This window comes from Asterias rubens, chromosome 3 (genome assembly GCF_902459465.1).
Source record: "Asterias rubens chromosome 3, eAstRub1.3, whole genome shotgun sequence".
NCBI lineage: Eukaryota > Metazoa > Echinodermata > Asteroidea > Forcipulatida > Asteriidae > Asterias > Asterias rubens.
The window spans coordinates 10,521,740-10,548,885 of record NC_047064.1 but is presented as its reverse complement, the minus strand read 5'-3'; the positions used below and the strand labels follow the sequence as shown (position 1 = coordinate 10,548,885).

The following is a 27,146-nucleotide window of genomic DNA, read 5'->3' as shown; positions in this document are numbered from 1 at the left end:
TTTCCTGCGAAGACATAGCCGCTCCTGATTTTTGGCAATATCTCAGAAACGCTACACCTTTAAAAATGAAGTTCTTACAGGTTAGTTTTGTTGTACATGTATATATCTACATGTAGATGGGAGCAAATATGCAGGAATATGCAGAAACGCGCAGGAATATAGGAATATAGGAAACACACTCTGATTTTTTGGAATAAAAAGCAATATCTTTTTCCATCACCGCAGTACTTGGAAGTGAAATGTTTCTCAAAATGTATTATATTATCCAAAGCTGCTGTACTTCTTACCACGTAAGTTTTTATTGTCATTAATCTTCAGAGTAATTACTGAATGTATACAGACCCAATAAGTGCTATATTCTCTGCTTCCTTTGAACCCCCTTTACACTTATTCAGAATCAGCCGGAATGAAGCAGAACCAGCCGGAATGAAGCAGAACCAGCTGGAATTAAGAATTTTCAAAATTTGTATAATATTCGGGAGGGAATTTTCAAATTGAGCAAGCTTTGTAAGAATGACGTTTGAATTCTCCTCCACAAAATGCACATCGAAAGTTTTAAGCATGAGCAAAACATTCTGGCCGGCGACAAGAATGGACCTGAATAATTGGAATGCACATCGAAAGTTTTAAGCATCTTTACAATACACTTCGAACATCCAGGAATATACAACAAGTTTTCATTCCGATGGCTTTCTGGCTCATTTTATCTCTAGTAAGCTTGGGCGATATCGATTTATTTTATTCACGATATATCGCCTGCAATATATCGCGATATTCGATATAATCGCGATTAGTTAAATTTGACATCATCAGTCTTAAAACTCCAAGTGAAAGTTGTAGAAGAGACAGTCACAGCATAAGAGAGGTGTTCTAATGACCTATTCTTCTGGTTTTACTCAAAATCTATGGGGTGCATGATGTCTCAGCTAGAAAATACATCCCGATATTGCGATAATTAATCGATATCGCGATATATCGCAATATATAGATATATCGATAAAAACCAAATCGATCCGATATCGAAATCGTTTTCAAGTTAGTATCGCGATATTTGATAATATCGAGATATCGCCCAAGCTTAACCTCTAGTGTGCCTTGGGTTTTGAGCACTGACTTTTCATTGACAGTAGTTGAGCAATGCCATGCAATTGACCACAGGATTATCATTCTGATCGTATTTTATCTTGGTTGTAATTTGTTTAAACAGGTCGTTTGAAAACGAGCACAGAGAGTATTTCATGGCTTGGATGTAATGACCTCGGAGTAGAAGGAGGATGGGTCTGGACTGACAAGAAACCGTTTGTATTCATTGACTGGAATCCAGGTAGGTTAATTATAATACTAATGGGTTTATAGAGCGCTTTGTGCAAGCATCAAAGCGCTTAACAGTCAAACAGTTAGTAAAAGCATTTAAATTTAGGCCACATAAAAAAACAAACATTGTTGATCGTCCCCGCCCGACCCTTCAAAACCCACGACCCATTTTTATTTATTTTATTTTTTCTTTCTTCCCATGTCTGGATATCTCTTTATACTTTTACTGCCCAAATTTTTCAGCTGAGTTTTTTTTCAAAATGTACAGGTTTTAAAAGATGTTTAAAGAAGGTTTTTTATTCATGTTGGCAAAGCAAGAACAAATCTTCAAATATTTACTTGGGCTACACTGTGCTTAGTTGTTTGAAAAGGTTTACAGAAAATGTCATCTAGGAGTTAAATTTGTTTGACAAAACTATTGAAAACATCAACAACAACAAAAAAACCTCTGTTTTGTAGTGATTGTGATGATTTCTTTATTCTTGATTTCATATTTGGCATGTCAACAAAACTTTTTTTAAAAAAATTAAAAAACCTCCCTCCTTCCCCTATCCGCAAAAAAAAAGGACGATCAACAATTTTTTTGTTATGTGGCTTTAAGTGAAATGGGTGAATATAAATAATTTTTAATCTGAGGTCATTGGTTCAAATCCTGCTTTAGTAAAGTTTTCTCTGTTCAATCCCAAATGATTTAAAAGTTGCATCCCCCTTTAAGGTGATCCCCTGGCTGCCTCTTCCCAGATTGTATTGTAAACTTGGGTGTGATCACTGGCTCACGGCACTGACAGGTTGAACAGTCTCTGACTGGCACCCCAGAATAAACATATTGACATTATAGGGAGACATGCCAAGTTGGTGCTAGCTCAGTTGGTTAGTTAATCCGGAGGTCATCGGTTCAAATTCTGCTTTAGTCAATTTGTCTGTGTTGAACCCCATAATGTGTGCCCAACACATTTACTTAATACGTGACACTGCAGGGATTATATGAAAGCTATAAGCACTGACAACTGCTCAAATAGGCTGAAATATAATCATTTGGAAAAAGAAAAGATTCAACTCAAATAAGAAATAACTGATCTGTAAATCCTCTATTCATTGTTCATGTTCAGGTCAGCCAGATAACTGGTTTGGTGGCTCCAGCACTGGTGAACACTGCTGCCAGTTTTACAATAGCATTGGAACGTGGAACGATAACTACTGTGAAAGTGGTTTAGGGTACAGCTGCAATCGTGATGGTAAATGCTCCGTTTCTGGTTTTTCTTGAGTTGCTGTGAACACTGCCCACCTGGTCTATTTAATAATGTAGCTCTCAGCGTTAAAAAATTCCTGTTTTGATCATATTCCCACTGTGTTCTCTGCTGCTGTGTGTACGGGTATAAGTTCATGTAATATCTTGACTGCCAGCGTTAACACGCAAACGAAATGCACGATATTTGCATCTTGTGTACGCACGGCAGACTGTGAGAATACGATCAAAAACGGGATTTTTTTTTGTGAGGAACATATGACGACCAAAACCCACCGCCGAAAAATGTATGCTGCCAGTTAATGTGAATCTGTTGAAATTGGTGGCTTCTTGCAGGAAGCTTTGAGTTATGAAGCTTTGAAAATTTTCCGCCCCAGAAATGGACCCTGATATCCAGGACGTCACTGTAGTATAATACGAAAGTGTAAGGTCGCCAGGGCTAAGTAATTAACTAAAACTATTAGTAACTGTTAATACTTAACAGTATTTAACAGGGATGGGCATTGTGAAGTCCGAAATGTTGAAAAAGTTGGACTGCCGCCTGATCCGCCCTGATCATTGTCTTCCCTTACTCTAGATTACATCTTCAAGTATTACATCTCATTCCCCGAGAAGCAGCTCCTTGGAAACGACGACAAGACGCTGAAGAACATCTTTCCGAGTGAGTGCGCAAGACGCTGCGTCACCGAAACAGACTTCACCTGTCGCTCATTTGACTACGAACGCAACAAGATGACATGCTACCTCAGTAAGACCGACAAGAACGTGGCGGGAGGACTTGTACCATCGTTTGAATCGCAGCACTTTGACTACTATGAGAGAGGTAGGCAATATAAAAACAGATTGGTTTTAACAAAGGATTGTCTAAATTCTTCCTAAAAGTGACCTATCACTGATTTTTTTAACAAACATTTTAGTCAAATTCTCTTTTTTTTTTTTAAATACTACGCAGCTTACCTGTGATTTTGTTGTCTTTGTTCAATAATAGTTTACTTATACTACGCACATATCTGTCGATAAAGACACCCAAGTCGCACATAGAGGAAATTAATGGTCCATTATAACACAGAAAACATGATACTGAATCAGAATTAGAAAGAATGCTTGAACAAATATGTCTTTAAAACTGGACTTGATGCACTACAGGGATGTGAGAGTGTTCCAAACTCGTGGAGCAGCCACACAGAATGACCCAAAATTACTGAAAATCAGTCGGTTTCTCTTGTGGTGTAATATTTGATATCTGAAATAGAAATAAGCATCCCCTTTATAAGGAGATTTCCCAGTTTGCCGCTTCCCTGGTTGTAGCATAAACTTGGATGTGATCCCGGGCTACACGGCAGTTGGCGGTTATATGGCTTTTGACTGGCACCCCTGAACAAAGTTGTGACAAATTAGGGAGACCGCCAACGTAGGGCATGATAGCTCAGTTTGTAGAGCGCAGGTACAGCATTCCAGAGGTTGTTGGTTTAAATCCCGCTCTGGTAATTTTTTCTTGTGGGAATCAACTCATGGGGTAAGGCTGACAGCAGACAGAGGACTGGCTATGTAGGTGTCCTCTGGTGTGATACTGGTGCGGAGACCACAACAGGGCCCTATTTATCAGGGCTCTGCTTACCACTTATTTTTATGCTTGCAATTACCACTCTCTGCTTACTGTGCGGGTGTCGATCTTCTGCGCTATAGCTTGTTACGCAAACAATGCTCAGTAACGTGGAGTACGCAAGCACACAAGCAAAAATGTGAACCTGTGAAATTTGCTTGGCGTAAGGGGGGAATTTCCTGCTTCAGTAAGCACTGATTCTTTGGTAACGGTAAGCAGAGCCATGAAATTGGGCCCAGAACTGGTTGCCTTCATAGAAGACAGAAAAGATTTGATTAAGGGTAGGGTGTGCTGGCGGACAACATAATAATATTTTATCTGTGTTTCTTTTTGCCAGATTTGTATTGTGATGTCACACTGTTCTCAGCAACTACGCTTGATTTGCAGTTATGATCAATCTTAGATCTTTGTGAAATCGAGTAGGGTGTGCTGGCGGACTACATAATAATATTTTATCTGTGTTTCTTTTTGGCAGATTTCTCTGTGGCAGTTCCAATACCAACTAAAGCTCCTGGTGCCGACATGGGATGCCCCAAAGGTTGGGGTCGATACAAGGGGTTCTGCTACTTTGCCAATCTAGCCATACTGGAGTTCGCTGAGGCAGAGAAAGCCTGCAAGAATCAAGGAGCTGAAATGGCTTCCATTTTAGATATGAACGCCAATAACTTCCTGAGGGCTAACATCTATGAAAAAAGTAAGTATTTCAAAAAAGTAGTACTGCAAACAAAAGTTGAATTTTAAGTAACCCCTTTCTCCATTAGAGACCCCTAATCAGTTAAAAATAAATTGTGCAAGTTAGGTTGTGGCCGAGTGGTTAAGAGCATCAAATTCAAGTTTTGGTGGTTAAGTTATTGGAATGTGGGTTTGAATCCAAGTCACGACAATTGTGTCCTTGAGCAAAAACACTTAACTATAATTGCTTTTGTTCACCTAGGGGTATAATTGGGTACCTCCAAAGGTAGAGGTTGATATTGTGTATGAAAAAGCATTTGGAGCGCTACGGTAGCCCAGGTTGTATACTCCCAAGGGAGCTGAGAAAGATAACAGGAATGTTTTTGGCGCAATGACCAGGGCACTAATGTAAAGTTTATTGAGACGGTTATTGTAAAATGCGCTATATAAGAACTTATTATTATTATTATCATCTGATATCCTTGTTGTTCTCAACAGCAAAGACCATCACTCGCTACTGGATCGGTCTGAATGACAAGAAGACAGAGATGCTGTATGAATGGTCCGATGGTACTCCGGTGACCTACACCAACTGGTATGCCCATGAACCCAACGATGCCAACGGTGAAGATTGCGTCGAGATGTACATTGACATTGTAAGAAACACTATTTATATCACTTTTCATCAATGATTAATTCCAATGGGAAAGTACTGAGTATACAGTGTGAACACATATTGGTATACAAAACCAAACATTAATATTCTTTATAAACACACCTGTTGCTTGTTCTGTATTCTGGTTGGCTGAAACACAGTAACGGGGGCTGAATTAAAATAGTGCATGTGATTTACGCCACTGTGAACTAGACAATACTTAGTGTGCGCATATTTTGCAGGAAAAAGTTCCTGGAGCAGGCAATAGACTTAACATTTTTGACTGGTTACAGCGCCCTCTCATGATGTGAACCGTGGACAGCAACTCAAAAACTTTATAAAAAATTAAATTAGCTCCTTTTTTTAATTAAATATTTTGATTCGATTGCCCATGGATTAATTGTTGAATTTAAACAGTCTAGTAAAACCCTGAACATGTTCTTTTCCTATTTCACGTTAAACAGAGGTGTGTTATAAAACACATATGGACTGGCATAATTCAGTTAATAATGCACGTCTATCCCTCCTCTGGCCTGTGAGTGGCCAGAAGAGGGACCTTTTTCTCTGGGTCTTCGGCCCTGGGGGGAAATAGGTCCCTCTTTATGGTCTCTCATAGTCCTTGGGGGGAATAGGAGTGGCTTTAAAGGCAGTGGACACTATTGGTAATTACTCAAAATAATTATTCGCATAAAACCTTACTTGGTAACAAGTAATGGGGAGCTGTTGATAGTGTAAAACATTGTGAGAAACATCTCCCTCTGAAGTAACGTAGTTTTCAAGAAAGAAGTAGTTTTCCACAAATTTAATTTCGTGACCTCAACATTAGATTTTGAGGTCTCGAAATCAAGCATCTGAAAGCACACAAGTTCGTGTGACAACAGTGTTTTTTTCTTCTATTATTATCTCGCAACTTTGACGACCAGTTGAGCTCAAATTTTCACAGATTTGTTATTTTATGCATTAGATACACTTTGATAATTACCAATAGTGTCCAGTGTTTTTAATGACCTCATTGCCAGTCAATATGTGCATATTATCCCTACTATTAAATGATTATACATGTTTGGAATTACTATTTGACAGGGTTACTGGAATGACTTGAATTGTAAAGGATACACCTACAGCTCCATCTGTAAGAAGCCTCTCTCTTCTGGTAACCCAGTACACTTGCCAGCCGCAACATGCCCAACTGTAAGTATACACAGCTCTTTTTCAGAACCAACACTCCTTTGAAATAATAATAATAATAATAATATCAAAGTCTTATATAGCGCACGTATCTACCAAACAATATACTCAAGGCGCTGAGTATATATAAACTTTCAGAAAGATAGGCAATTGCAGTGATGAATTTTGAGACCCAATTATTATGCACCTTATAATACAAGGTGCTACGACGCATACAGCAGCCACAGCCAGGAACACTGGGGCGAACCCCTTCTCTTTTCGATTAAGTGCACTGGGTTCTTTTACATGCGTTACGTCCCTTTACGTCCCATCAGAAGGACGAAGCAATGGTTAAGTGTCTAGCTTAAGGACACAAGTGTCACGGCTGGGGATTCGAACCCACACTCTGCTGATCAGAAACACCAGAGTTTGAATTCGATGCTCTTAACCGCTCGGCCACGACACAAAGAGATTTTACACATGGTTGTACCCGCAAGTTTACTAGTTATAGTTACTTAGGGTGTCGTGGCCGAGTGGATAAGAGCACCAAACTCAAGCTTTGGTGCTTCTGTTCTGCAGATTGTGGGTTCAAGTCCCGGTCATGACACTTGTGTCCCTGAGCAAGACATTTAACTATGATTGCTTCTCTCCACCCATGGGTAATTGGGTACCTGTGAGGGCAGAGATGGTTCTTGTGATTGATTTAGCTTAGTTGCCCATAGTTGTTGCAAAGGGAGCTTAGATGCCCTTGTGTGATAAGCGCTATATCAAAACTGGTTGTTATCATTACTTTTATTATTACTTGTTATTTTTCTCACAATGCAAAGCTTCAAACAACGTACAGAGCTGTCTACTAGAGTAGATACAGATTTAAACCCTTAACCTGATGATGTCTTTGAGATTTATTCATAAAGCTTACAGGGTTATACTTCATATGAACTGCAAAAGCGACGCACACTTCCTTGCGTACCTGATTATTTGCGTCACATAATTCACTCTGCGTGAAGTGGCTTGTCTTCGGCTGAGTGGTTTCTGTTAATAGCAGAGTGAGGGTTTGAGTCTCGGTCGTGGCTTTTATGTCCTCGAGCAATTTTACCATAGTTGCTTTGTCATGAGACATTAAGCTGTAGGTTCCCAGGGATTGGGTTTGAAGTACCTACCTGACTGCGTAGGTTTTCCCTGGAATATTTCTCTGGGGTTTACCTCCAACATCTAAAACTGTTACTTCCTTGTCTTCTCTCCATTGGGTTCTTTGGCTTTTCCGAGAGTCCTTGGCTTCGAAACCAGAATAAATAAAATGATCACTAAAATTCTGACTGGCACCCTCGAACAAAGATCCTGACAAAATAGGGACACTGCAAACATAGTGCTAGATAGCTCAGTTGGTAGAGCGCTGGCACATTAATCCGGAGGTCATTGGTTCTAATCCCACTCTAGTCAACTCTTTGTTCAACCCTAAAAATCATTTAAAAATTTAGCCAGTCAGTTTCCCTAGTGGTTTATATTGATAACTAAAATTAACTGTACTTGATCAATTGTTGCCAGGGCTGGACAGGCTGGAATGATGTGTGCTACAAGATGGACTCTACCAAGGCTACATGGACTGATGCTGGTACTCAATGCAAGAATGCTGGTGGTCGACTGGTCATCATTGAAGACAAGTAAATATGCACTGATCAACTGTTTGAAATACACTCTATAGATTCATATTGAATTCAATTTCAATTTAATTCAACTACTCTTTCCTAGATCAAATAGGAGTAGTTCAAATGCTTGCATACTGATAAATCAGTAAAACATTAAAACAGCTCTTGAGCTATGCAATTACAAGGAAAAAAAAAAAGTAAAAGTGATAAGTCTGATTTTCTTCAATGTAAACACACAACTCAGCTGTCAGTTAACTGTTCTTGAACAATCCCAGAATGAAAAATGACCCCGAGTGAAACTGGAAAGTGACTTAAACCCAATTTTCATACTGTGGAATACAGTACTAGGGAGGCCGCAGGACTTTTTTTACCCCACGGTTACCCCGGCGCATGTTTCACATTAGGGGGTAAATTTGTACTGTCTGCCGTTTGCAAGACATAAACTGGGGTAAGCAAAACTCGCTTTCATTTCCCACTAGTATTGATCGAGAAAACGATCAAAACGGGAATTTTTTAATGTTGGGAGCTGCATTATTTCAAGAAAATGACGGACTTGTGAGGAATACATGAGGACCAAAACCCACTACAGAAAAATGTATGCCGCCATAGAATGTGATTCTGTTGAAATTAGTGGCTTGTTGCAGGTAAGATTTGAGTTATGAGGCTTTGAAAATTTTCCGCCCTAGAAACGGGCCTTCATACTTAGGACTCTGTATCTGTGTACAGAGGAAGAGTCCTATATAGGGCTATAAGTATGAAAGGTGCTTTAGTGTGATGAAAAGGCTGGCTGTTATTCCCTGGGGCGACCCTAGGCAGAGTAGTGTCAAAAGAGCTTTAGAAATTTGTTATTAAGAGCAACTGCCTTTTTTCTTTTAAAGGTATGAGTTATCTTTCGCATGTGCTCGGCTCAGACTGCTTTGTCATGTAATATTCTTGAATGAAACATACAGCTCAGCGTTCAGTTAACTGTCCCAGATTAACCCAAGAGTGAATTTGGCAAGCAATACAATTTGTATCGGGATGAAAACACTACCTTGTTTATTTAGAGCATCTGTTTGTTTGTTTGTTTGTTTTTTTGTTACAGGTATGAGTTGTCTTTCCTGAGTGCTCAGCTGGGAATGGAGAATGGCGATGATTTCTTCATCGGTTTCAGCGACAGTAAAACACCAGGACTCTATGAGTGGATGGATGGATCTTCAGTCACCTACACCAACTGGGCTGAAGGACAACCTGGTCAGAGTCAACACTATATTATCATTTAGTCTTTTAGATTTAATTTCAACAGATATGATTTTTTCAAACAGTTTCACCCCTAAAACAAGTTTTTAATTGTAGTTCTAAAACAGCTTGCGGGTAACATCATGTAACTAAGTGAGGTTTTCAGTAACGCCATGTTAAAATCTCTTTTGCATAGTTGCTACCAGTTACTAGGCAGTACTTAAGCAGCAGAGTCGAGCATTCTCCTGAAGACGATCAGAGCATACTGATTGAAACGTTGAGGTGTTAACCACTGGTTCCTCTTGATTAACCAACACTACTAAAAAGAGATTCTCACGTGGTGTTTCCGCAAACCTCTCTTGTTCAATCTTCCACCATGTAAAGTTTCAAATCCTTCTTATAACTCTGATGATTGTTTATTTCTACAGATGATCAAGCCGGTAACTGTGTAACAATGAACTCCGGCATGGATGCTGGCTACTGGACAGATAGGGATTGCAGTGTGAAACGTCGTTACATCTGTGAGAAAGCTGGGAATGGTCAACCACCTCTGACCCCACCTCCTGCCATCACACCTACCCAACCATCGGACACTGACTGCCAAGATGGATGGACGGGCTATGGAACACAATGCTTCAGGGTTAGCTTTAAAAGATTTTGTTTTTTCCTGTGAGATCGAATCTTCTTGAGAAAATAGAATTAGCTGCCGTCGATTTCACAAAGAGTTAGGACTTGTCTTATCTCGAGTTAGGACGAGTAACTCTTCCTAACTTAGGATTAATCTTAAGGTCTGCATGTTACAGTGTAGGGTTGGGACTCATCCTATGTTCTAAGATTAGTCTTAAGTTGGGAAGAGTTTTGTGAAATCGACGGCTGTTTTAATTGATGTTAAATTTGCATCAGGAATAAAGGATATTCATTTTGGTTTTTACCTGTATACACCAATGTGTGTTAGCACTGTATACTCAGTACTTTCCCGAGTCCTGTGAAAAATATCACAGGCATAATACTCGGGTGGGATTCAAACCCATGACCTTTGCAATTCTAGAGCAGTGTTGTACCAACTAGACCCCCCCCCCACGAGATTGCCCGGTGGCTAGAGGCAGTTTGAATCCTATGTTTTGTGCAGAATTAGCTGTTGCAAACAACTTACCAACCAAAAGGACCCATGGTATAAATGCAAATAATAGTTTCAGCCCTAACAGAGTCTTTCTCGAAGTTGACAACGCAACAAACGTGAACAGGTAACTAAGTGTAACATAAGTAGTCGGGTGGAAGTACATGAATAGAGAGAGAGAGAGTCAGAAATAAGCAAGGGATAAACAATGAATAGGGAGACAAAACGGGGGGTCTTCTTCTTAAACTTCTATTTGTACAAAATTCTTGAAAAAATTCTCATCTGTCAAAGGAAACAGCTAATCTCTCTCGTATAAACATTGGTTTAATGTCTATGATTATGAATTGCACAAATCAAGAAACTGTGATTCAGGAACTAGATGACAATATTTATTCTAGTCATTGTGAAATCAGCGGTTAGCTGGGGGATTCGAACCCACAACCTTTTGATTGCAGGTCCTTCGAACCCACAACCTTTTGATTGCAGGTCCTGCAGCCTAACCACTGGACCACAGTGACATTTTGATAACTAAGGAGTTCAAGATAGTTTTTTTAAATGTGGGTGATATTTGTTGTTTCCAGATATTTGAGTTCCAGTCCGATTCAGACATGGTGACGTGGGATGAGGCAAATCGACAGTGTATTAACATGGGAGCAAACCTCGCCAGCTTTCACCATCCTGATCAGCAAAAGTACCTCGTTCAACAATTGTAAGTCAAGAGGAACATTTGCGCATAACTGCCACCCATCCAAAGAACAAATTCTACACAATGAAGTAAGACCAAACCTTTAGATACTCTCTTTGTGACAGCTTTAAGGCCTCCACAAATGCCAACCACATAATATTTTCTGTTTGGGGCCTGCCTGTGTATTCTTCTGGTCAGTTCATCCAAAAAGCTCTTTTTATTACTTTAAGGAGTTCTAGTTTAATAAAACCATTGATTTGTTTTTGTTAAAATCCCAATTGCTACTTTGCATACATTCAGCAAGACATTGATAACCTTTTTTATTGTGTTTATTTAAGTGTGTACATGTACAAGGTGCTCACTTTATTTGAAACTGGCTATGAATATTTGTTATCCATCAGCATCTATTGATCAATGTTATTGGATTGCTGTGGATAATTTGGGGTTAACATCTGTTAATACCAATTGTGTTTATGTCTGCAGTACACCCACGTCTTCAAACGGATTTTGGATTGGACTGTCTGACCAACGTAAAGAGGGAGGTAAGTTTTGGTCTGGCATTTCTTACAATAGGAGACTTTCCAACGCTAGGCGGCAGCAGACATACCGGGTAAATTTCCATTGTTTACGTAGTTCTGAACATGCGCATAATTCTGAGAACAATGGATTTACCCGGTAAGTCTGCTGCCCTCTATCGTCCCAGAAAGTCTCCCATTGACCTTTATCACGCTGTCACCATCTTGGTCATGTTCCCTGTTTCCAATCACAGTAATGAATGCTAACATTCGCCCATCCTCAGTTTGGTTACAATGAGTTGAAATGGAGTAAAATCAAGATGGCCACATCGTGATAAAGGGCTTATAATAAGAACAATTAGTGTGCACCTGTCCCCACAGATTGATCAAGGCACAGTACACTTCAATGAAAACTAAAAACTAAAGTTCAGTTGTATTTTTTACAATGGATTGAATTGCTACATGTTGTATACCTAGTGATCACTAAACCTCACCCCCAAAAAATATTTTTGTAAAAAAAAAAAAGCTGCTCTAGTAATACAGAAAGGCATGAGTGTAAATTACTTTTTTATTGCACATCATAGAAGGGAAACAATAACACAAAATGTCAACAAATTGTCAAAATGGATTACTTGCCCTCATGGCAGGTCTCAAGACCTCATCATGGTCTCAACAACCAACAGTCTCAGTCTCAGAAAGAAAAGGTTCCAATTACATGGCTCTTGCTTAACGCCAAATTATGAGTGAACGGTCACCATTCTCCGCTTACTGTGCAAGCGCCGAATTTCTGCGCCAGCTGTGTGTAAGTGAAGGATGCCTAGTAACTAGAGTGCCCACATTAAAAATTCCCTGCTTATCCAGAAAATATGCTTGACATAAGCGCAATTTCCCTACTTCTGTAAGCGCCGATTCTTTGCTTATGATTAGCAAAGCCATGAAATTGGACCCTTGTCGCTAATTAGTCTAGCCAGGCATAAACTTTTATTCAGTTCTCAACAGTGGCGTTGACTGGAACATATTCTCATTCTCAGTAGTTGTTGGGACTGACGTGGGTTGTATCTGGACAAAATCGTCACAGCCCACATATTCCCAAATATTTTAGGGCCCAAGCCCACAGGGCCCAAATTTCACAGCTTATATACCTGTGTAAGCACAAAAATGAGCTAAGCAAAACAAAACTCTTCTTACCAGAAAAAGGATACCAGGAAAGGTCCATGTTCATACATGACTGTTGTCCTGCTCGTTTCCTGCTGTGACACTTGTGTCCTTAAGCAAGACACTTAACCATTCGTCCTTCGGATGGGACATAAAGCCGTTGTGTAACGCATGTAATGTGTTGTGTAACGCATGTAAAAGAACCTAGTGCACTTACCGATATCAAAAAGAGAAGGGGTTTGCCCCGGTGTTCCTGGCTGTGGCTGCTTTATGCGCCGTAGCACCTTGTAAACCCTTAGAAGGTGCTAAATAAATGGGTCTCAGAATTCCTCACTGCAATAACATATCTTTCTGAAAGTTTGTATATACTCAGCGCCTTGAGTACCTTGTTTGGTAGATACGTGCGCTATATAAGACTTTGATGTTTATATATATATATTAGCAATACTTTCTGCTTAAACAGCTCTTTCTGCTTAAACAGTTGTGCTCAGGCCAAGAATCCCACATGATTTTGTTTCTTGACCAGGTTATGCATGGAGTGACGGCACACAAGTTGAATTCACTGACTGGGCACCAGGAGAGCCCAATGATTACGGTGGCCAGGAGGAATGCGTGGAGATTTATCTGCAGTCCGACAATAAATGGAACGATCTGTACTGCTGGTATCAGAGAAACTTCATCTGCCAAATACCCAAAGGTTTGGTTTTTTTTTTTTCTTACGGAGTACCCCATGAAAAAAACAGCATAATATGCTATAGGGATAGCTAAGTCCTAATTTCAACAGACCGTCCCATGATAAAAAAGAACGAAAATAAAAGAAAATAAATAATAGTTATTGGACTGTGCCTCACTCACTAGAAAGTGATGAGAGACACAACAACTAGCATCACCTGCAATCATAATTGCCGTAAAACAGGACGTTACTTACACATAAGGTATTTATTTACTCTTCATTTGAATGACTGTATAAAGCTGTGTTCCTATTGGACTTTTAAATTTTTTAAGTACCACTACTTTTCAGTAGAATTACAAAATTAAATCCAATGGGACTGCATGGTAAACTGACCTCCCTGTCAACTTACCCCGACCGTGATGAAAAAAACAGGCCTAAAGAGGTCGTGGCAGACTTCCGCGCAGCCACGTACCTTTACAGGGGTGCTAACAAATCCAATGGAAACAGCTCCGCTCTGTAAAAACCTACCTCGACTTGCTATAAAACGCTATACAAACTTCACGAAATGTAAGTCCAGGTGGGAACACATGGTAGAATTACACAAAGTCAGTCACGGTCATTTCACCGCGCGGTAGCGGAAGTCGAATGGAAATATGGCCGTAGACGGAGGTTGTTGACAGTTTGTTGTGTAATGCACGTCAAAAGAACCCAGTGTACTTATCGTGAAGACGAGTGGTTTCGCCACCGGTGTTCCTGGTTTGATTGGCTGCATATTGTGCCACAGTACCTTGTTAACCATTACATGGTGTTTTGTTTAGAAAATAGTGTTACACTTGTAGCTCCACATACCTTGCAGGAAAACACTGAATGTTGAAGCACCATGAGCGTTGCTGAGTGACGAATTTGTGGGCTATGAGAAGCCACTATTATTATTATTATAGCCACAATGTGATAAAACAATTTCTCAAATTTAGTATTGTGTTTAATTGTTTCTTGTGATGCGTTTCTGTTCCAGGGGATAGCGTTATAACAACCCCAGCGCCAACAATTCCAACAGGCAAGTTAATATTGCAGTATAAATTTATAAATGGGAAGAAGAAAAAAACTGAAATAGACTTTTGATTTGTGCTGCTGTGTAGTCCAGCCTTGGATGGATTCACATAATGTTATCGCAGGAATCTGCTCACCAGGAGGTTCTTGCTTATAATTGTATAGTATTGAGTTTTTCATTTTAATGGAACAAACCCCATACCCTTGGGAAGGGTTACAACAATATAACAAAGAAGGAGAGTTTAGCATGATCAAATATTAAATTATGTTTGGGTTTCCTTTAAAGGAACATGTTGCCTTGGACCAGTCGAGTTGGTCTTTGAAAAGCGTTTGAAACTGTTTCTTTTGAAATGCATACGGTTAGAAAGAAATTTTAAAAGTAGAATATAATGATCCAAACAAACATGTCTCAAAATTGCACGGTATTCTTTTTACGTCGCGAACTAACACGGTTGGCAGTTTATGGAGTCCAAATTTTGACTCCACAAAATGGCCGACAGTGTTTCTTTGCGATGTAAAAGGAAAACCTTGAAATTTCGAGGCATGTTTGTGTGGATCATTATATTCTGCTTTTAAAATATCTTTAATAATAATAATAATAATATTTAAAATTTATATTGCCCCTTACATACAAAATGATCAGAGGCGCAGAACACTTGTTAAAAAGGGCAGAGTGGAAGAAAAAGACAAAGAAAAAAGACTGGTCACCAGGCCAGTGCCCAAACAAAAGTATGGGGATATGTCTGTCCTGCCAACAGAGAACTAATTAATTACTTATTACATAGGCCTATCTCTGCTGGCATCGGTAATGTTTTGACCTTTTCAGGAGACAGACGCCTCTAACCCTATCTATGCTAAAATTCTAAACTAACTGGCGAGGTGACCATAGAAGAAGACATAAAAAAGCTAAAAAGCGGTATTAAAAAGATAGGTTTTATTATTACATTTAAAAGAGATGAGTTTGAGCCCTTTAAAATATCTTTCTTACCATATGCATTTCATAACAAACGATTTCAAACGCTTTTCAAAGACCAACTCGACCGATCAAGGGCAACGTGTTCCTTTAACTTAAAAGCAGAGAATAAGTACTTCGTAACACAATTCATAGTGGTTTTATCCTGAGAGCTCATTAGGAAAATAAATTTGTCCTTCTTAGATAAGATACTGAAATCTGTGTCACTTTGACCAATGGAATCATATAATTTCTTTCTGAATACAGTAAACATTGGGCGAAGGGAAATGAATTTAATTTCCGTTTCAACATCCTGTGTGAAGAATCGGGAAACAGTGTTAAATATCATAATGAAATTATTCAATTCAATTAAATAATAGGTTTATTCCATACTCTCGCTGTAGAAAAAGGACAATTGTAAGAACTAAACAGTACATAGAAATGTAACAAAATCTAAAGCACCTTTAATTGTACAGAAACAATATAATCTTAAAGGAAATAATAAATAAATAGTTATATAGGAATTAACTATGGTCAAAGTAACTTTGAAACATAAAAATTGACCAAATACTATTTTGAGAATTCAAATAAGAAACTGCAGGACTTTCTCTGTGCTCTTCAACAATTTCATTATTTGACACCAGCAAATATGCATGTGGGTCAGGATTACTAGCCCTTGGAAAGTTGTTTCAAGGATGAATTGTTGTAAAACAACTACTTTACTGATAACACAGTTAAAGACTTTGGACACCTTTGGTAATTGTCAAAGGCCCGTCTTCTCACTTGTTGTATCTCAACATGTGCATAAAATAACAAGCCTGTGAAAATTTTAACTCAATTGGTCGTCGAAGGTTGCGAGAGAATAAAGGAAGAAAAAGCACCCTTGTCACACAAGTTGTGTGCTTTCAGACGCCTGAGGTCTCGAATTCAATTCAAATATTTTAGTGAGAAATTACATTACTTCCTCCTCAAAAACTACCTTAATTCAGAGGGAGCCATTTCTCACAATGTTTTATACTACCAACAGCTCTCCATTTTCTCCTTACCAAGTAAGTTTTTATGCTAACAATCATTTTGAGTAATTTCCGATAGTGTCCAGTGCCCGCTTAGAAGTCACACAGATATAAACTGGCGATTAAAATTCACACTTGGGGTGGTTCTGAAAAGAACCGTTGGTTTCAACTCGACGTTTCGATCAGTATGCGCTGATCGTCTTCTGGAGAAAGCTTTCATTGAGAGATACATGGTAGTCATTACATGTTACCGCAAACCTTTCCATATTGTATTTCTACCATGCAAAGTTTTAAATCCTATTTAAAATTCACAGATTCACGTAATGCAAGTTGACTACATGTAAATTTTGCACCTTGTTTTTCGTCTCAGGTGACCCATGTCCAGGCGATGATAAATGGATTCATCGTGCCCCATACTGTTATTACTTCAGTAAAGCAATGGATGGTGTTGTTGGCTGGGCTGAAGCAGAAGAGTTCTGTCATAAAAACAACGCACATCTGGTGTCTGTCCACAGCAACGACGAACAATCATTCCTCAAAAAATATGTGAGTTTGAAATGTGTTCATTTGACAAGTTGTATCGTAAAGTGAGGTGTGATCGCTGCAGCCGGTTTAACGAAACGCTAGGATCAATCCTAACTCGAATTAAGATGAGTAACTCGTCCTAACTTGGGATGGGTTCAATGCGTCGTAACGTATTTGGAAGTATCCAGACTGAACCCGTCCAAAGTCCTAGTTTTTTTCCTAAGTTAGGAAGAGTTTGGTGAAATCTACGGCTGGCTCATATTATTATTAAATAAATTTGCTTTCATGATTGCCTCGTTTTTAATTGTGTCTACTTTAATTATTGTGCTAGCAGTTCTTTATACCTCTTCGTTCAATAGACCATCTTTATAATTACATTTACACTGTATGTTCATTTTGCATTAAAATGATCTAGGTACTTTTTGTAGGACAAAAAACACCATGTCCACAGAATTACACTAAACTTACCCAGTTTTAAGATTAGGATAGTAGAAAGCGATTCTGAAAATATTACTTGCTGAGGTGCTGTAGTTTTTGAGAAATGAGTAAAACTGGTCATCCATGAGACAACAATTACTTTAGCATGTAAAAACGTATTTTCATGACATTGTTTTGCTCTTTTCTCAAAAACTACAGCACCTCAGCAACTAATATTTTAAGGTATGCTTTCTACTGTCATTATCTTCAAACAGTGTAAGTTTAATGTAAATCTGTGGACATTGTGTTTTGTGTTACAATGAATTTAATTGATGACGATTGACAGTTTTAGAGCAGAGTCCTTGGGACTACCATACAATTTGATTTGAGTTTGGTTAAAACTGAATTGTGATATTTTTCATGTGATTTCAGGCAAGCTTCTTCGCTAGTGGTTACTGGATCGGTCTGCGGTCTAACATGACTCACCCAGGGGAATATCAGTAAGTTGAAGCCACAGACTTTGTTCAGTTGTTTCCCTTCTATAGACCTCTAAAATATAATATTCATAAATACCTAAGACAGTTTATCCATTCTGATTGGTCGAGAGGGCATCACGAGGGGTTGTTTGAACGGATGATATAACACCAGTAAAAAGTGTTACAACATGGGCGTGACACGCGAGCTTTCACCAGCGCTTATAAGACAGTTTCTTCATTCCTATTGGTCGAGAGCAACGGCTGAAACAGCTGTGCCACATCACGCGCGACGTGCACATCATCTCCTTATAAGAAGTTGTTTGCCCGAGGGCCTTACCATTTCATAGCTGGAGGGGTGTTGTGTTGAAAGAAATCATTGAAGAATTACAATTTTTGCATTTATTTTACCTTTTGACAAAGAAGTGTTGATGTTTTTTGACCGAAAAGGTATTTATGAATGGGAATCAATGTGTGTTGAATTGGTTTTCAACTAGTGGTTTAAACCCGCCGAGGCCTGGTTCTTGATAGTTTACCTCGACTTCGTCTCGGTAAAATTATCAAGTCCAGGCCTCGGCGCGTGTTTAAACCACTAGTTGAAAACTTCTTCAACACACATTGATTCCCTTAATAATAACCATAGTTATAAGGCGCTTTTTTCCAAAGGATACAAAGCGCCAAGTATTTTACTGCAAAGTGAGTGGGACAAGTTTGAATTATGAGACCTAATCCTTAGCACCATGTAATAGTTTACAAGGTGCTGTGGCGCAAAGTGCTGCCAATCCAGCCACGAACCCCTTCTGGAGAAAAAGATGTTTTTATTGGCCAAGTAATAAAATTTGAGTCTTACATTGCACAGGTATCCACCAATATGGTGCTCGAGGTGATTGTACAAAAAGAAACATTTTTTAAAGATTTATTTATTTATTTGTTTTAGTTTATTTTTATTATTTGGAGTGGACCAAACAATATTTTTATAACAAGCAGAGGCTGTCCAGGCAATGGCAAAAGTAAAAAAAATGTCATCAAAAAAGATATGCCCTCCCAGAAATTGTCACACAGATATTGTAGTAAAAATTTTAAACTAAATATATGACCCATTATTGTAGCACCTTTAGGGGTTTATAGAGTGCTGCGCAGCACTTGGCAGCCACTGCCAAAAGCACTACAATCTATGTGAGCTGTTTTTCATGGTTTTGAAGTAGTCTGCCATAAAGACACCTAACTGTCATGGCCGAGCAGTTAAGAGAACTGAATTCAAACTCTGGGATTTCTGTTCAGCAGAGTGTGGGGTCGAGTCCCAGTCATGACACACTTGTGTCCTTAAGTATGACACTAAACCATTGCTTCGGCCTGTGGATGGGATGTAAAGCTGTTGGTCCTGTGTGCTGAGTAACGCTTGTAAAAGAACCCAGTGCGCTTATTGAAAAGAGAAGGGGTTAGCTGTGGTGTTCCTGGTTTTATTGGCAGCATATTGGGCCGCAGCACCTTGTAAATGATTACATGGTGCTTCAAAGGAATAGGTCTCTACTAAAAAACGTAGCTCAACAGTGCAGGACAAAATACTGAGCGCTTTGAGAAGCCTCTATATGTGGATGTGATGAAGCACTATATAAGAACCTAGTAATATTATGTTTTTGTAAAAAAATACAAAGTATACAGTGCTCATGCACATTGGTATACACATCGGTGAAAAGTCAGAAACCAAATAACATTCTTGACCCTGATGCAAAGTTATTGTCTATTAACAAGTTTTCAATGTGTTCCTCAGGTGGGCAGACCAAACCAATCTAGACTTTGTCAACTGGCAAAAGGGCCAGCCAGATTCAGTGAATGGTGCTGAGCTCTGCGTTGAAATGAAGATGTTCCCAAACAGTAAGTTCCCTTTTTTGTTTATTTTTCTGGTTCACTTATTATTCATCGTCGAATGAAATTAAGAACCCTGAGCTCAGACCATGGGGAGCTTTTCAGTCTGCGATTATTTACAACATACAGCGTAACTGCGATGATTTTCAGACAATCTGAAACAGCCACCGCTCAAAAAAATCAACAGTCGCAAGAGTAGAACAATTTCAACTTGTACGACAAAATCCAGATAGTCCAGAACCAATCGCAGCAGGCCCACTATTTCTCAGTTGTTGTGACCGGAGCATATTTCATCCGCGCGTTGCCGACAATTTGTTGTGGGCGCAAGGAAGTCGTAGGTCGACCTGAGGCCAGCTTAAGAAGCCACTATTTATTATTATTACTTTATTATTTGAATTCATACCCAGCTGGTGAATGGAGAGACAACAACTGTGGCGACTGGGCAAAGTTCATCTGCCAGAAAACCGTGGACGACGTTCCTCTGGTAACACATGCACCAACCACACCTCCGACCGGCGAGTGTCCAAACGGCTGGAAAAAATACAACAATCGTTGCTACACCATTGGTGGAAAGAACGAAGGATCCAAGAAGAATTGGCAAGATGCCAGGAAGGAGTGTCAAACCTTGAATGCAGCGGCTAGCCTGGCATCCATACACGATACCGCTGTGCAGAGTAAGTATTTTCGGAAACCGTTTCCCTTGTAAAGTACGCTAGCCTGGCGTCCATACACGATATCGCTGTGCAGAGTAAGTATTCCTTTCGGAAACATACTTTCGCCAGCCTGGATATCGCTGTGCAGAGTAAGTATAGATGGTGTTTGGTATAGATATCTATTGGTATAGATGATGTTCTGTTAAGGAAACTATGTAAGTCGTTGAGGAAAACATCTTATTTCCAGAAAGAGTGAACAGGAACATGATTTTCTCATGTCAATGTGCATAAAACTAGGCACGTGTACACCGCAGCAGCGGCGCATAGTGCCCAGCACTTGCGCGCCTGGATTTGTCTATTCCTTTCGAAAATAGTTTCCCTTGTATACTATCGCAAGCCTGGAGTCCATACACGATACCGCTGTGCAGAGGATAGTACTCATTTCCAGCACACTGTCCCTTGTATATACATGTAAAGTACATGTAGTATTGCGAAATAATACACAAAATGTGGCTATTCTGTCGTTTGGATGGGATGTAAAAGCCGTTGGTCCCATTTGTTGTGTAATGTATGAACTTCCAGGAAAAGGGGTTTCCCCCGGTTTGGCAGTGGCTGCAGAGTGCACAGCAGCTTCTTGTACCCAAATCATTTTTAAATATACCCTTACATGTACATCTTGCCCCTATGCAGCCTACTTGACAGCTGACCTGATTGATGTCAACTTTGATGTGTGGATTGGTATGTCATCCCTTGGTAGCAGCGGTAACTTCCTGTGGGCAGACAACACACCGACAGACTACTTCAACTGGGGCTTCAACCAACCTGATTGGCCCTTTGTAAGTCATTCAGGGCCAAATTTCATACAGCTGCTTAGCAGCCAATTTTGTGCTTACTGTGCAATTTCCATTTCATAGTGCTGATGACTGTAAGCACACAAAAAGGCATGCTAACCTTTCGGTGCGCAGTGCACAAAAATAAATATCATCACAATGTTATGGTCCCTATTTTTTCTGCTAACTGCTAACCTGTGAAATACACTTGTATATACCTAAGCAACATTTTCTGCTGCAGTAAGCACAAAAATTTGCTTACCATTAAGCAGCGCTATGAAATTGGGCCCAGGTGTTTAGTGTCGGTTGTTTGCCTATAGGCACTGGACACTATTGGTATGTACTTAAAATAATTGGTAGCATAAAAACTTACTTGGTAACAAGCAACTGAGAGCTGAGTCCAATTTCATAGCGCTGCTAAGCACACAAATTTGCTTAGCATGAAATTTCTCCCTTGATAAAAATAGGAATGCCAACCAAATTTCCACGTGATTTCCAGGAAAAGCAAACAACAGCTGCATACCAGTGTAAGAACCAACATGCAACAAATGGAGTTTGGTTGGTAATCCTGTTTTTATTAAGGAAGAAATTTCATGCTAAGCAAATTTTTGTGCTTAGCAGCGCTATGAAATTGGGCCCTGTTAATAATAATAATAATAATAATATGAAACATTTATATAGCGCTCTACGGAGAACAGAGCGCTTTACATGAGACTATGACAACAAAACAAAAGAAAAACAAACAAACTAGGATGGGTGGGGAAAAAGAAATGTCTTGAGGATGCTTTTGATAGTATAAACATTATTAGAAATGGTTCCCTCTGATGTAACATCATTTCTCACTCAAATATTAAACGATTTCAGGCCTGAAGCCTTTTTTTACAAGGCATCTGAAAGCACACTAATTTGTGCAACAAGGGGGTTTTTATTTTCTCTAGGCCTGTCTCTTGCACTTTTGATAACCAATTGAGTCCAAATTTCAAAAGAACTGTTATTTTATGAATATGTTTGGATACACCAAGGGAGAATTCTCAATTCTATATATACATGTACATATAAATGTAGACATCACAAAACTATGTCCAAATTTCAAAAGGTGATTGTGTATTTTCGATTTTGCCAAAAATCTGGAGCATTTATGTCCACGCAGAAAGAATAATCTGCAAAAGACAATCTGAGAAACATTACTGTCGGTAATGTTTCTCAGATTCAAACGTTTGTGGATAATAAGTGATATCTTTTCCATATAACCGCAGTACTTTGATGTGAAAAGTGTCTACAAATGTATTATACTATGTGCTTCTTTACAAGTGTGTTTTTATTGTCAATAATTTTCATTACCAACCATATACAGCCCCTTTAATTCCAAAGATTGCCTTTGTACTGGTACATGTACATGTATGTCTTATTTTTTCAAAACCAAGGCTCTGTCATGATTGCATTTAGTTTGTTTTATAACTGTGGCGAAAAGTCAAAATGCAACCACCACCACACAGCGTTGATGCAACCATGCTGTAAGATACAATTGTGTTTTACTATTTTGTTTGCTTTATTGTATTGTTTGATTATTTTGCATAATTCAGATGGGAAATCGAACAGACTGTGTCTTGATGATGAATGAGGAAGAGGAACCAGGCCGCTGGAATGATGTGGACTGTATGGCCCTCAACAGCTACCTTTGTGTCATGAAACCTGGTAATACTAATGTACAGTCTCATCATTAGTACTTTAACTTTGTGTCAAGAAACCTGGTGATATACTAACATGCAGTCTCACCCTGGTACTTTAACTTTGTGTCAAGAAACCTGGTAATGCTAACATGCAGTCTCAACCTTATTACTTTACCTTTGTGTCATGAAACCTGGTAATACTAACATACAGTCTCATCATTAGTACTTTACATATGTGTCATGATACCTGGTAAAACTATAGGCAGTCCCATCCTTAATACTTAACCTTTGTGTCATGAAACCTGGTAATACTAACATGCAGTCCCGTCCTTAGTACTTTGCCTTTGTGTCATAAAACCTGGTAATACATATGCAGTCTCATCATTAGTACTTTACCTATGTGTCATGATACCTGGTTATACCAACATGCAGTCCCATCCTTAGTACTTTACCTTTGTGTCATGAAATCTGGTAATACTAACATGCAATCTCCTCATTAGTAATTTACCTTTGTGTCACGAAACTTGGTAATAATAACATGCAGTCTCATCAATAGTACTTTACCTTTGTGTCATGAAACCTGGTAATACTAGTATGCAGTATCGCGTTCTTACTACTTTACCTTTGTGTCATGATACCTAGTAATACTAACATGCAGTCTCTCCCTTGGTACTTTACCTTTGTGTCATGAAACCTGGTAACTAACATGCAGTCTCATTCTAAGTACTTTACCTTTGTGTCATGAATCCTGGTGATACTAACATGCAGTCTCATCCTTAGTACTTTACTTTTGTCTCATGATACCTGGTAACTAACATGCATTCTCATTCTAAGTACTTTAACTTTGTCTCATGATACCTGGTGATACATATGTACATGTACTAACATGCAGTCTCATCCCTGTAGTACCTTACTGTTGTTTCATGAAACCTGGTAATACTAATTTGAAAGAAACAAATACTAATTTTCTTATGATCAACCATGGTATCATTTCAGATGATAAATACACAAATCCAACCACCCCGCCGAAGTGTGACGGCTTGCCTGAGTACGAGAAGTACGGAGATGCCTGCTTCAAGGTTGACATCACTACTAAGAGGACATTTGAGGAAGCCAAGACGTTCTGCCAGAAGGATGGAGCAAACGTGGCCTCGATCCGCAACGGTTACGAGCAGGCCAAGTTGCAATCCATGGTCATGAAAGCGGATCAAAGTGTCTGGATTGGCTTGTTTGACGACCCTGTAATTGAAAACTTATAATTTACAAAACTCTTCTTGTACTTTCAGTGCATGCATTTTCTTTTGCATTTTTAACCTAAAATGCCCAGCTTTTTTAGGTTTTATACATTAGTGTCCAGCAGCCGATTTCACGAAACGCAAGAATTAATCTTAACACGAGTTAGGACGAGTAACCTGTCCTAACTTAGGATGGGTTCAATTCGTCCTACGTCATGTATGTATTTGGATACGGAACTGAACATAAGTCCGAAGATGAATCCCAAGTTAGGAAGAGTTTGGTGAAACCGACGGCTGGTCATTGAGCCAATGTCATTCCTGTAGTTTTTCTCACCTCCCCAAGGAGTATAAAGCCTCGGGCTGCTGTGGTTCCAAAGGCTTTTTCAAACCAACCTCCTCCTTTGCAGGGCCCAGTTTCATAGAGCTGCTAAAAGCACAAAAATTTGCTAAGCATGAAATTTCTTCCGCGATAAAAACAGGATTACCAGGCAATTTCCATTTGTTGCATACTGCTTGTTACTGGTATTCAGCTTTTGTTTGCCTATCCTGAAAATCACATGGAAATTTGGTTGGTAAACCTGTTTTAATCCAGGAAGAAATTTCATGCTAAGCAAATTTGTGTGCTTAGCAGCTCTATGAAATTGGGCCCAGGTACCCATTTATAACCCTAGGTGAAGAGAAGCAATTATATTAAAGTATCTGGCTGAATACAAGGACACAAGTGTCATGACCAGGATTCAAACCCACTCTTTAACCATCTACACTTGAGTTGATGTTCTACTAAACCACTCTGCCATGACTCCCTTTTTCTACTTATTTTATCTCTTGTAGGCTACTGGAGTATTTACATGGATAGACGGCTGGCCATTGTATTACACCAACTGGGGCTGGTTGTCTCCTATAGGTTTACCATGTGTTGTCATGAAGGAAGGTGGATTTTTCACCGAGGCAGGCGAATGGTCAAACCAAGGATGCGATCTTAAGTCATACACAGCTTGCAAATACACCACAGGTAGGAAAGGGTTAACCCTGACGGCTCATGCTGACTTTAAGCAAAGTCACACTGCAGCGATAACAAAAGCGATAACGATCTCGAAGCAAAGAGAACACTTTCTATTGGGTGAATTGCTCCACGCAGAATACGCACACGCTCATTAAATCAATAGAATGCGTTCTGTTGACGTCGTGATCGTTATTGTTTCCGTTATCGCTGCAATGTGACTGGGCCTTTACTTAAATTTTTTCATTGTTAAAGGCACCCTCTTAAACGGCCAATAAAGGATGATCTCAAATATATATATAGAAAAGTTTGCGGTAACACCATGTAATAACAATCTCTAAATGAGTTGGGGTGGTTCTGAAAAGAACCGTTGGATTAACTCGACGTTTCGATCAGTATGCTCTGATCGTCTTCTGGAGAATCAGAGCATACTGATCGAAACGTCGAGTTAATCCAACGGTTCTTTTCAGAACCACCCCAACTCATTTAGAGATTGTTATTACATGGTGTTACCGCAAACTTTTCTATATCTTACTTCCACCATGCAAAGTTTCAAATCCTACTCAAATATATAGATATTACAGTTTTCTAACAGCTGAAGTCCATCCAGGAAACATAAAAAATATAACGAGTCTGTTAGCTCACGTTAAACATGGTAAAAATGGGATTTTGCCAGAACGCTCCAAGCCAAACTTCTGAAAAACGTGGGCTCAAACAAGCCCGTGCGACAAAGGAATCATGACGTCAGTGGCGGCTATTTGGAGTGGAAATGCCAAAGCTGGAGAACTGTTTTCAAAACCAATAGGGGATAATCGTCACTGGCGTCCAGGGTCATCATAATAGATAAGCCGTTTTTGACTCTCTGTTGAAAAAGCCGCGCGGCCGGGTGCATTTTTGACTCGAGTTATTTATTACTAAATGCAAATTTTGAGAGTAAAATGGTTATTACCGGTATCTGCTATGTCTATTTGGCCATAGAAAGGTAACAGTTGACATATTGAGATCATCCTTTATTGGCTCTTGAATATTTATGCATGACGTCATAATTCTCACCCAAAATGAGGCTATTGGCGCACATCCCCCATCACTTGCAGTGGCTGCATTACCTCATTTTGGATTGATCAGTAAGAAAGGCGTATTGTGTTGGCTTAAAAACTTGGTTACAGGCAATGGAGAGCCGCTGATAATATAAAACATTGTGAGAAGCAGCTCCCTCTTAAGTAGCGTAGTGTTTGAGAATAAAAGTAAATTCTCACTCAAATTCTTTAATTGAAATCAAGACCTCAGCTGAGGTCTCGAAATCAACCATCTGAAAGCACACAGCTTGTGCGAAAAGGGTGTTTTTTTTTCCACTAATCTCTTTTGACCAATTGAGCTCAAATTTTCACAGGTTTGTTATTTTATGCATATGTTATTTTTATGACACATCAAGTGAGAAGATTGGTCTTTGACAATTATTAATAGTGTCCAGTGCCTCTAACTGCATTCTACACACATTCATAGTGCCATGATATCCTAAGCTGGACCATACCACTCGTCATAGAGGGGTTGTAAATCAAGTGGTGTTAAAATGATTTGGTAGAAGGGGGTAGGACAAAAATCTGCCAGCATCCTCTGTATACAAAATCGGTGTTTCAATTGTCAATGGTAGCTGAAACCAAACTATTACACTTTTAAACACAAAACAAGGTTTCATTAAACCAGGAAACAGGGTTTGCTTTCATGGGTGATTCAGGTAATGAAAACGAGCGATATTCGAGCAAAAACAACACATTTCTGATGTAATGGTTTAACCC

At 39.2% G+C, this 27,146-nt stretch overlaps 1 protein-coding gene across 1 annotated transcript in view; it reads left to right on the top strand.

The window, feature by feature from the left end:
- Positions 1-27,146, top strand: part of LOC117288187 (macrophage mannose receptor 1-like) — a 58,165-nt gene that overhangs the window by 1,410 nt on the left and 29,609 nt on the right. The window contains exons 3-23 of the mRNA XM_033768928.1: positions 1,208-1,324; positions 2,424-2,549; positions 3,138-3,383; positions 4,639-4,857; positions 5,334-5,491; positions 6,574-6,681; positions 8,203-8,318; positions 9,388-9,536; positions 9,950-10,161; positions 11,220-11,347; positions 11,807-11,865; positions 13,520-13,690; positions 14,682-14,723; positions 17,052-17,227; positions 18,056-18,123; positions 19,868-19,971; positions 20,370-20,636; positions 21,306-21,451; positions 23,029-23,140; positions 24,112-24,356; positions 25,182-25,362. Of these exons, the coding sequence (XP_033624819.1) occupies positions 1,208-1,324; positions 2,424-2,549; positions 3,138-3,383; positions 4,639-4,857; positions 5,334-5,491; positions 6,574-6,681; positions 8,203-8,318; positions 9,388-9,536; positions 9,950-10,161; positions 11,220-11,347; positions 11,807-11,865; positions 13,520-13,690; positions 14,682-14,723; positions 17,052-17,227; positions 18,056-18,123; positions 19,868-19,971; positions 20,370-20,636; positions 21,306-21,451; positions 23,029-23,140; positions 24,112-24,356; positions 25,182-25,362 (3,150 nt within the window). The remainder of the gene's footprint in view (positions 1-1,207; positions 1,325-2,423; positions 2,550-3,137; positions 3,384-4,638; positions 4,858-5,333; positions 5,492-6,573; positions 6,682-8,202; positions 8,319-9,387; positions 9,537-9,949; positions 10,162-11,219; positions 11,348-11,806; positions 11,866-13,519; positions 13,691-14,681; positions 14,724-17,051; positions 17,228-18,055; positions 18,124-19,867; positions 19,972-20,369; positions 20,637-21,305; positions 21,452-23,028; positions 23,141-24,111; positions 24,357-25,181; positions 25,363-27,146) is intronic.